Consider the following 12,460-nt stretch of genomic DNA (forward strand, 5'->3'; position numbering starts at 1 on the left):
TAATCAGTCTATATTAGCCATTTAGTAGCAGCTTGGTAGAGTCCATAATCATTCTTTATTACGCATATAGTAGGAGCTTAGCAGGATCCATTATTATTCCATACTACCCATTTAGTAGCTGCTTGGCAAAGTCCATTGTTATTCTGTACTATCCATTTTGCGACAGCTTGGCAGGATCCATTATTAATCCATACTACCCATTTAGTAGCAGCTTGCTAGATTCCATAATTATTCCATACTATTATGCATTTAGTAATAGCTTTGTAGAGTCCATTATCATTTTATACTACCCATTTTGTAGCAGTTTGGCAGGATCTATTATCATTCCATCCTACCCATTTTAGCAGCATTTCAGGATCCATTATTATTCCATACTACCCATTTAGTAGCAGACATGATTTTTCTTTGTTTTAAAGTGGAATCCCGCTTTCTCCTGACTTGAATCCGATTTTTCTTGATATAGTCTGGTTTTTAAATGGTCTGTTCGGTCCCATTCCGCAATGACCCTTGTAATGTATTCGCTGCATATATTAGTTAGCCCACGACTCTCGTAAAGAGTATTCTGACTGGTCAAAAGTTTAAATTCATCCAGTGAATCTTCATGTAAATGAAACTGATGGCAATGGAAAGAAGAAGCGTGCTTACAAAAAATGGCATCCCGAGTTGTTGAGAGAGACCATGATATGAGAAGTTTAGATAAAGGTTTAAAAAAATGTATGGAAATGGGAATGGCTGGAGTGAAAAGTCGACGGAAAATTAGTTGGTCAGTTTATAAGAAAACTGAACGTTAGAGGACTGGTATTTTGTGACCTCTGCAATAAAGATATAAATTATGGAAGTCGTGGTTGGAAGAGTCTGGAATAGATGTAGCCCTCTGTCAGAATATGGGCATTTTGTGACATCTGCAATAAAGATATAAATTACGAAGTCGTGGTTGGAATAGTCTGGAACAGATGTAGCCCTCTGTCAGAATATGTGCACTGCATGTTGCCAGCACAAGCTGGGGCTTGAAAGGAAAAAGGCTCTTGTTGAGAAGGAAAAAAAAATGATTGCACATTGAGCCAACAAAATCATTGTTGACAAGAAAGGAAGGCTAAAGAAATCTTTGATAAAGCCACAAAAAGAGCTCGACTGACATATCAACAGGTTTTGTCCAGTGGACAAAAAGACAAGTGAATATATGGGATTATTTGTATATAGATGATGTACTTGGGTGTATGGGTTTGTCTTACAGATTTGTTATGAAAAGAGAGAAGTGTAATATGTTGGCAGCAAAAAATGCCTAATTATTGACTTAATTATGATGTGAACACTGACATGCACATGAAATAACTTAATCACCAATAGTATTGGAGAAAAAATTCATGTGACAATAAAGTTTATTGACTGTGAAATTATTCAAGTTGAAAATTTTTGGTAAGTTTGTTAGTTTTTCAAATGATTATTTTGTTATATATTATGATCATAAGTTGCACCAGGAGCAGCTTTTCATGAGTGTAAATTGCATTTTTGGCCAGGAGCCTTTGGCCCCCTGGACCTCAGGATCGGGGGCACTGCCCCTTGAAACCCCGTTGGGGGAGAACCACCAAACCCCCCTTTCAGATTTTCAGCTTTTTTTTATGGAAGACCAAAATCATGTCTGTAGTAGCTAGGTAGAGTCCATAATCAATCCATACTATTCTTTTAGTAGCAGGTTGGCAGAGGCCATTATCATTCTATATTACCCTTTTAGTAGCAGCTTGGTAGAGTCCATAATCATTCCATACTATCCTTTTAGTAGCAGCTTGGCAGAGGACATAATCATTCTATATTACCCTTTTAGTAGCAGCTTGGTAGAGTCCATAATCATTCCATACAACCCATTTAGTAGCAACTTGCCAGAGACCATTATCATTCTATGTTGCCCTTTTAGTAGCAGCTTGGTAGAGTCCATAATCATTCCATACTATCCTTTTAGTAGCAGCTTGGCAGAGGCCATAATCATTCTTTATTACCTTTTTAGTAGCAGCTTGGTAGAGTCCATAATCATTCCATACAACCCATTTAGTAGCAGCTTGGTAGAGTCCATAATCATTCTATTTTACTCTTTTAGTAGCAGCTTGGCAGAGGCCATACTCGTTCCATACTCTCATTTTAGTTGCAGCTTTGTAGAGGCCATACTTTCCTTTTAGTAGCAGCTTGATAATGGTCATACTCATTCTATATTACCCTTTTAGTAGCAGCTTGGTAGAGTCCATAATCATTCCAAACAACCCATTTAGTAGCAACTTGGTAGAGTCCATAATCATTCTATTTTACTCTTTTAGTTGCAGCTTTGTAGAGGCCATACTCGTTCCATACTCTCATTTTAGTTGCAGCTTTGTAGAGGCCATACTTTCCTTTTAGCAGCAGCTTGGTAATGGTCATACTCATTCTATATTACCATTTTAGTAGCAGCTTGGTAGTCCATCATCTAGTAGGGCACAGTTGAATTAAGAATAACCATTTAGTTGGGCACAATTGAATTAAGAATAACCATCTAGTAGGGCACAATTGAATTAAGAATAACCATCTAGTAGGGCACAATTGAATTAAGAATAACCATCTAGTAGGGCACAATTGAATTAAGAATAACCATCTAGTAGGGCACAATTGAATTAAGAATAACCCTCTAGTAGGGCACAATTGAATTGAGAATAACCATTTAGTAGGGCACAATTGAATTAAGAATAACCATCTAGTAGGGCACAATTGAATTAAGAATAACCATTTAGTAGGGCACAATTGAATTAAGAATAACCATCTAGTAGGGCACAATTGAATTAAGAATAACCATCTAGTAGGGCACAATTGAATTAAGAATAACCATCTAGTAGGGCACAATTGAATTAAGAATAACCATCTAGTAGGGCACAATTGAATTAAGAATAACCATCTAGAAGGCACAATTGAATTAAGAATAACCATCTAGTAGGGCACAATTGAATTAAGAATAACCATTTAGTAGGACACAGTTGAATTAAGAATAACCATCTAGTAGGGCACAATTGAATTAAGAATAACCATCTAGTAGGGCACAATTGAATTAAGAACAACCATCTAGTAGGGCACAATTGAAGTAAAAGCATAGCAGAAATAGGGATATGTATCTTATGACAATAGAGTTTAAATATGAGGGTAAATATTGAATCCAGTTAGCCCCAAATGTTGAAAGTTTTAGCTTTTATGTGCTGTCATCAGTTTTTAAAAACTTTAAGTAAGTACATCTCATGATTTCAAGATGAATGAATTTCTAGTAGTTTTATTACTATTTCTTCTGAGGTTATTTTATGGCAGCATGTAACCAGGTGACCAACATGCCCCCATATAGAGGAAAATATGTATCATCGTAACATAATAGTTGTTTTCATCACCAGCTATGACACCCAGTCGATGGCAGTGAGAGTAACAACAGGGGCAGCTGTCCAGGTGAACTTCTCCCTCCCCAAGGCCCCCATTTTGGAATGGTCCAGGGAACAGGACTTTGACATTCAGGAAAACTTGAGAAAAGATGGGTATTTAACAAATAATATGATGGTAGAGGAACTTAGGAAACTGTCATTGGCTCATACAAATATAATGGAGTTCAAGATCATTCCAGAGACAGGTGAAGTTCATTCCTTCCCATTGGTCCATTTGTCTGCAGATCTGGCCAATCATCAGATAGCAGAGCCTCATGTGCTTTTGATTGGTGGTCTCCATGGTGATAGTCCAATAGGAGGAGAGATGTTAATGAGGCTCATCCGCCATTTTGTGATAGGTAAGACAAGGCAAAATATCATGTCATTGTAACATTTTTAGGCAAAGAAAATACTTAATAAAACCTACCATATATACTTACTTTTTATACAAGTCCAGCTGCAAACATCACAGGCCAAGATCTCCCATTGCTTAAATCTAGGTCTGTGCAGTTTCTTAGGAGTAATCAGTGGAGCAGACAAACACAGACCCTTATCTTCTGTCACATTATGCCATAGCAGATCAGGATCTGTGTTGTTTGCAGTTGGATTTAACATTATGCCATAGCATATCAGGATCTTTGTTGTTTGCAGTTGGATTTAACATTATGCCATACAGGATCTTTGTTGTTTGCAGTTGGATTTAACATTATGCCATAGCAGATCAGGATCTTTGTTGTTTGCAGTTGGATTTAACATTATGCCATAGCAGATCAGGGTCTGTGTTGTTTGCAGTTGGATTTAACATTATGCCATAGCATATCAGGATCTTTGTTGTTTGCAGTTGGATTTAACATTATGCCATAGCAGATCAGGGTCTGTGTTGTTTGCAGTTGGATTTAACATTATGCCATAGCATATCAGGATCTTTGTTGTTTGCAGTTGGATTTAACATTATGCCATAGCAGATCAGGATCTGTGTTGTTTGCAGCTGGATTTAACATTATGCCATAGCATATCAGGATCTTTGTTGTTTGCAGTTGGATTTAACTTTATGCCATAGCAGATCAGGGTCTGTGTTGTTTGCAGTTGCATTCTGGCACATTATGCCATAGCAGATCAGGGTCTGTGTTGTTTGCAGTTTGATTTAACTTAATAAGTAAGTATATATGGTACAGTAGACTGTATGAATGCATGATGATGATAATTAACAAGTCAGATAGTTTTGATGCCTTCAGTTTAAAGGAGTAGCTGTAAATTGCAAAAGACAAATTACATTCACGTTATCTTGGAAAGACAGGGATTGATTTCTGTCATTGCTCACAGATCAAGTGCTAATCACCATTTATACCCCATCAATACCATGGTGGTGCAAGTAGAATTGCTACTTGCCATCAGTATAAATATCTGGTTATGTTTGCATTTACAAATCCATTTTTCCAGTGAAACAGAAAGGATTGCAGAATGAATGCAGAAAAATTTCAGAATGAATGAAGAAAAAAGGAAAAATGCAGAATGAATGTAAAACATTTGTAAACTAAATGATAAATGCAGTTTGAGGAAAAGGGAAAAAGCAAATGCAGAATTTTCAGTGATAAACAAAATAGAAATCGATTTGAAACCTGTGTACTTGTATTTTGGGCTTTTGCTGTATTTCCATGGTCAAAAGAACTTTTACGTGATAATGTGGAATCATATTGTGTACACAGAAAGACAGGTTTTCACAACTTAAATTCCATGAAATTATTCTAACTCTTATCAGCCATCAATGTTGAAATTATGTCATTACTGCCTGTATACCTGTACAGCTTTAAAATAAATGAAACTAAATAAACTTGATGATACTCGACAACTATATTTTTCACTTATTGCAGTTGTATTTTTATTGATCTAATAAACTTCTTTTTCATAAGACACACTTTTAATACAGCAAGATATGAAAGCAATATTTGTTTGCATTTAATACTATTGAAAATGGAAACTGTAATGCATATCTGTAAGTTTTTTAATTTTTTTCACAGATATAAATTGGTGTGATTCTTTATTGCTGGATTTGGTGTTAATGCGTTGGGTCTTTTAAGATGTTAAAAATGTAAAATAGAATCTGTAAAAAGATGCTTATGTACGTGTATAAAATTATTAGTAAATATGAGGACAAGTTTATGGCTTTATCCCATTGGACAGGTTGGTCAGGTAGTATCTTAGAAGTATTATTTTAATTTCCATTGGATGGGTTAAATCATGTGACTTCTTCTACGATGTTGAAGATTTACAATTTGTCACACAGGATTAGTGACAATATGCATGTTTTAGCCATTTTCACTTGTAGCTAGGTCTGAACAATGTTCTCATTTCTGGTGTTCTTGTAACATCAAGTCTGCAGATATATTTAGATATTATATAAGAGGAAAAACATTTGTTTGGATTATTCAGTGGAAATAGAATTTGCTCATTGGACTATACTATTATTCTGGAACTATTTTAAATTATTCGAAGGAGTTCTGGACAATGATGACACATCAGGACTGTTGGCAGACCAGTATATTTGTGGATCTGAAATTTCTATAGAGTATTTCATTCTTTTGGACTTGAATAGAACTTTTTCAGGATTATTTGGGATTCAGTTCATGATACTGTAAGTTCCTCCTAATTTTTCTTTTTAAAACTTTGATAATTGTTTGTTAAGTGTTACAAAACTTATTGGTTTTCCTTCTTTCCATTACTTAGTTTATGAACCATAGAGTTGTAAGAAAATGAAAAAAAGCAAAAAGAGAAAGTGAATGGAAGCAGTAAATGCAAAATCATAATGCATTTCTGAGACCATGAATGCAAAGTCAGAATGCATTTCTGAGACCATGAATATAAAATCAAAAACATTAGGTGGCTTTCTACAGTTTCATATTTTGCATAGGTTAGAATTTAAAGAAAAAATCAGAATGCATTTCAGAGACTGAATACAAAATCAAAATCAATACATTTCTGAGACCATGAATACAGAATCATAATGCATTTCTGAGACCGTGAATGCAAAATCAGAATGCTTTTCTGAGACCATCATTGCAAAATCAGAATGCATTTCTGAGACCATAAATGCAAAATCATAATGCATTTCTGAGACCATGAATACAAAATCAGAATGCATTTCTGAGACCATGATTACAAAACCAGAATACATTTCTGAGACCGTGAATACAAAATCATAATGCATTTCTGAGACCGTGAATACAAAATCATAATGCATTTCCGAGACCATGAATGCAAAATCATATTGCATTTCAGAGACCATGAACACAAAATCAGAATGCATTTCTGAGACCGTGAATACAAAATCATAATGCATTTCTGAGACCATGAATACAAAATGATAATGCTTTTCTGAGACCGTGAATTCAAAATCAAAATGCATTTCAGAGACCATGAATACAAAATCATAATGCATTTCAGAGATATTAAATGAAAATGACAAGGTGATGGCTGCAATGCATACTCAAGTAGAATATAACCAGAATGCAGCTGAGTTATGGAGCACAGATGAAATGTAGACTTGGGTAGAATGTAAACAGAATCAAATGAATTGTAGAACACAAATGAAATGCAAAAGAATGACATTTGGTAAAATTACCTGTTTCAGTGTCATTAGGTAATTTTTTTACGCAACTTGCTGAATCATTCAGATTCATGAACACCTTTCTATTTTTCCATATTTATTCATCTTTTTGCCTATTTCAAAAACTTTTTTCTTTTAAATATATCTACACTCCAGTGCAGTGGGTCATTTATAGGTTTTCATACTTTGCACACTATTTCAAAATAATGCTCAGTAACAACATCTATTGTAAGGTGTACTGAGATCCATTATTATTTGTTCATATGTGTATTGTAATTTGCATTGAGGTCCATATTTATTTATTTACATAAATATTTATTTAAATATCTATTGTTCACTGAGATCCATTAATATTTATGTAGATATATATTGTAAAGTGAACTGTGATCAATTATTTATGTAACTGTGTATTGTAAAGTGAACTGTGATCCATTAATATTTATGTAACTGTGTATTGTAAAGTGTACTGAGATCCATTATTATTTATGTAGAGGTGTATTGTAAAGTGAACTGTGATCCATTAATATTTATGTAACTGTGTATTGTAAAGTGTACTGAGATCCATTATTATTTATGTAGGGTGTATTGTTAAGTGAACTGTGATCCATTAATATTTATGTGACTGTGTATTGTAAAGTGTACTGAGATCCATTATTATTTATTTACATTTTAACAACAAACCTCATGAGACCAGACATTTTTTTCAGGCTATGCAGAAAAGAATGATCCATTGAGTCGTAAGTTGTTAGAGAAGTGCCACATCCACATTATACCTCAGTTTGATGTGGATGGTGTGACACATGCAGTACCAGGGGATTGTACCGGGGCACAGTACACAGGCAATACAGACTTCCACAGTCTTTCTCTTGAGGTATTTATTTTCTTAGCTGTCGTGCATCAGAAGAGTTTTTAGGGTGGCTTGCTGTCAATCTTTCATCATCTGTCCATCCAGTAGCATAAGTTTATTATCACTACACTTCCTAAATTACTGGGAGGATTAAAATGAAATTTTAAGTGCATAATCCCATGGTCTAGCAGAAAAAAATGGTGCTACTCGGACAGCCATCTTTAAAATCTTATCGTTATTCCCCCTGGACAGATAGTCATATCAGCATCGGGTTTTGACTAAAACACTTCACATAATGTCTAGTTGGTCTTTAATGAAAATAGTACTAATTTGAGCTCCATTATCAATTTTATGTCAATGATCTTGTTCAGTTAAACATATTGATTTTGGTTTTTCAGCATAATTTATATGATGTCTTGTTTGTGTATTTAATTAATATGGTGCTGATCTTACATCCAGTGTTCCTGCCATGGCAGTTATTTTGAAACCTGTTACAGCTGTGCCTCATACCATCATGTTGTTTTCACCGGAAGATTCTTAAGATACCTAGCTAGACCGAAATGATAATGGTGTCATCCGTCACAGAGGCCATCATGAAATTCAATTATTGTTTGATGGATGTCAAATTAATAGAGTCTTCGCCAATATACTTTTTGTGAAGTCAAGTTGGTCTTAAGTGACAATGGTACTGTTCAGACATCTGTCTGTTTGACTTGAGAGCTTTACCAAAAGATTTTTTTGTAATGTCTGGTTGATCCTAAATGAAAATATGCCAGTCTAAACCTCAGATGTGGCCACCATGGTTGCCACATGTAGGCTATCATAAAAATGTTGTACTGTTGCTCTTCTCAATGGATGGTCACATTTATATGACAATCATCTTGAAAATGACATGAGTTTCCACAAAAGGACTTGTATAGTTTGTTCCATTCAGCATTGCATGTGATCTCTGTGTCATTTTCTCATTGAATTTTAGAGTCATCGTCCCAAATTGTAGCTAATGTTACTAATTTGTTTCATGCTCAAATTATTTAAACAGGATTCATATTGACATAATGTGGAGACCATTCGATACATACTGGAAAAAACTGGTGTTTGTACATGTAATCCACCATGTTCATCCTGATTTCTGGAAGAGTCAGTATTTGATGTGGCAAAGAAACCAAAGGGAGACAACTACATTATGGCTGAATATAGTCAAATTTGGATGTGGAGCAATCATTAATGAACAAATCAGCTTTCCACATGTCATAGTGACATTGAAAAGTTGGATGTAAACAGACCACGCTATTTAGCATGTATTTATTGAGATGTGTTATGATCTATATCAATTGGAACAGTGTTGAAATTCATTGTGCATGAAACAAATTACATTTAACTACATTCAATGACACTAACCTGAAAATTTCTGAGTTACAGACATGGATATCATCTGCGACAAATTATTATGATGTGTTGTTGGTTGTAAATGAAAATGTCAAACTGACGTCCAGAATGGCTGCCACAGTGGAGCATTGGTCCCTTTCACGGACTCTTGTTTATTGTTACAGATTTACAAATCAGATACTTGGGGCATTCATCAGACTGTTTTCCATCAAACACTGTAGCCACCACCACCACCATCACCCTCCCTTTTGCAGAGCATGTTATGTTTCCATTATCTGTACTTCCTTAGAGTCAGTGTGTTTCATTTTTCTCAAGCCTGCCTTGCTGTCATGGCTATCTTGGCAGAAGTTTAACATTTCAGTCGCTTATACAACTGTGTTTTTGTGTGTGTGTGTGTCTATCCCTATGGCCATACATCCATCAACACCTAACTGTCAAAAATTAGTTTAAAATCTATTAATTTTTCTTCCATTTTTTGGACTACTGCTTTATTATTTGGGGAAATGTAACTGTGTTGAAAGGATCCATGAACTTGAAAAAGGGGAAACAAATCATCTTAAATTTACTGTTTGATGCACCATCCAAAATATAATTCTTTACATTGATATGGTTGACATTTTTAATTCAGGCTAGGCTATCAAAAGCCTGTATTAATTTTGAAAGTAATTATGAACTTGGTCCACAGTATTTACATGGTCCACAGTATTTACATGGTCCACAGTATTTACTTGGTCCACAGTATTTACTTGGTCCACAGTATTTACATGGTCCACAGAATTTACTTGGTCCACAATATTTACTTGGTCCACAGTATTTACATGGTCCACAGTATTTACTTGGGTCTACAGTAGTTACATTGTACATTTTAAATTAGAAGAACTAAGGGCGAAATTGAGGTAAATCATTATTGTTGAACACCATTGCCAAAATTAAAGACTCTGAAGAAATCACTTGCTTCTTTAGAACATTAGATCAGAAACAAACCTAAATATTTTCAAAATTACATTGTATAGCCATTATCTTGTATGCTAGTTTTCGTAAATACATGTGCTCCAGTTATGTCAGTGCATATCATATATACTATATACTTGTTAATTTGTTTAGACCTGCTTTGTGGGTTTTTTATATAGAGGATATCTGGGGGGTTTTGAGTAGATATAAGGAAATATTTCATGAGTGAAGTGGAAACAATGTATTGTAATGAGTGACAAAGTCATGAGTGCCAGTGCAAACTGTTTCCACTTTACAGGTGAAATATTTCTTTAAGTTTCTACTAAAAAACCATAGCCTTAATTTTATTAAATAATTTTTAAAGGCAAAATCGTCTGATTTGCATGGATTAGTTTCTCCGTTCTGTGTCAATGTGATGAACAGCTGCATTACTACATTGATAAAAAGAATTTTAAAATAATTTTAGGACTGAAACTTTTTCACAAATTTAGATTGTACATATAATGCTTCAGATTATGAATTGTGTCAAATTAATTAATATTTTCATGTGAAAATTAAGAGATTTTATTTTTGTTAATACATTTTATGTGCGGATGGTTATAATGAACATTGTGAACACCATTGCTGGGGCGGTACTATTGCAGCATGACAAAAGGCTGAAACTGGATTAAGAGCGAACATTAATCAGACAACTGATTTTAACGATTTTGAGTTTACTTGTAAAGATTTTGGCTGCTGTTTTGGTATATTTCAGACATGAATGTTTGTGTGTTGGCATGCCTGTAGATTATTTTGATAACAGACACTCTGCCTTCATTTCGTTGATCACTTAATTTTGGTTTGCAATCATCACTAATCAGTGCCTTATTTCTCCTTTTTTTTAAGACATGATTGTAATTGTGATGACAGTTAAAATAGCTTCTTAAAGAATTTTGTTACTATATAGAGTTTTTCTTAAAAATGTTTACTGTTTGTTAAAAATGTTTACTGTTTGTTGTTGGGTGTAACAGGTATGGTACTGTATGGGTGACACATGTTATTGAATAACAATAGTTAATGTAAATTCAGTCACAGATAATTAGCATACTTCACGTGTAAGCTAACTGTTAAAAAGTTAACACTTTAAGGCTGGTTTTTGTTTTTTGAGGTTTATTTTTAGGCATTCTTGATTGTGCCTTTTCCCTGATTATACGTAAATATACAATAGAGGATCAACAATGTTGATGCATTTTAAGATCTATTTATTGTGATGGCAAGAAAGAAAATGAGTGGGAGAGAGAAGGAAAAGGCACATCCACAGTAATTTTCGCCTATTGCTTTGTGAGTCAGCAGTAATTTTTATCTATTGCTTGGAAAAGATTATAAAGATGCTACATCTTGTGTTTGCAGGACCCTAAGATGTCAGGTCTCAGGCAGCTGTTTGAAGAACACAAGTTTAACCTGGTAGTTAGTCTGTCTGGAGGAGGGATGTTTATCGTGTAAGTAGTACACAAGTTTAACCTGCTAGTTAGTCTGTCTGGAGGAGGGAACTTTATTGTGTAAGTAGAACACAACGTTATCTTTTCTTTCTTGGTACACTGGTACCATGGCAGTTCATACTATTACTAAATTATCCTGTGTTTGACCTACATGCTTCATTTACTATACATCTCATACTTTGGTTAAGTTGATCATTATGAAAATGTTTATAGGTCAGGAAACCTTGTGTTATTCATTTTATATGCGAATTATGTCTTCTCCCTCCACACCGACCCCACCTCCACCCCTTCTTTACAGGGGATATACTGTTTTGTGCTGTTTGTTTGTCCATCTGTACATGAATCTGTCATCTGCCCATGCATCTGTCATGCATTCTTGTAAGACCAAACTGCTACAGAGCAATGCCATGACAAATTGGATATTTAGATACCCTGAGTGGGTCCCAAGACATGGTTACAGTGACCTTATTTTTCAGGCTTTCGTGTATACATTTCAAAACTTTGGGGCTTTTTTTATTAAAACTTTGTCAAAAGTCTCTTGAGGTAGACAAATTATATTTGTACTTTTAAATAGATGACCTGATAGATTTTCAGGTCTTTTTTTTATCTTTCCATTTTCTATAATGATTTTGAAAAAATTTCCACAGTGGAATCTTTTAGAATATTGAACACATTTTGTTTAGTAAAAATCATTTGAGATAGTGATATTAAATTTAATCTGTATATTAATATGTAGATGACTTACATTTTTAGGATTTAAATGCATCCATTTTTT

The 12,460-nt window shown here is 34.4% G+C and overlaps 1 protein-coding gene across 3 annotated transcripts in view; it reads left to right on the forward strand.

The window, feature by feature from the left end:
• Positions 1-12,460, forward strand: part of LOC149775553 (carboxypeptidase D-like) — a 128,921-nt gene that overhangs the window by 48,205 nt on the left and 68,256 nt on the right. For all 3 annotated transcript variants that reach the window (XM_089943232.1, XM_089943233.1, XM_089943234.1), the window contains exons 11-13: positions 3,396-3,778; positions 7,731-7,894; positions 11,597-11,685. In XM_089943232.1, the coding sequence (XP_089799358.1) occupies positions 3,396-3,778; positions 7,731-7,894; positions 11,597-11,685 (636 nt within the window). The remainder of the gene's footprint in view (positions 1-3,395; positions 3,779-7,730; positions 7,895-11,596; positions 11,686-12,460) is intronic.

Source organism: Sinohyriopsis cumingii, chromosome 19, assembly GCF_028554795.1.
Source record: "Sinohyriopsis cumingii isolate HCF-2022 chromosome 19, ASM2855479v2, whole genome shotgun sequence".
Lineage (NCBI taxonomy): Eukaryota > Metazoa > Mollusca > Bivalvia > Unionida > Unionidae > Sinohyriopsis > Sinohyriopsis cumingii.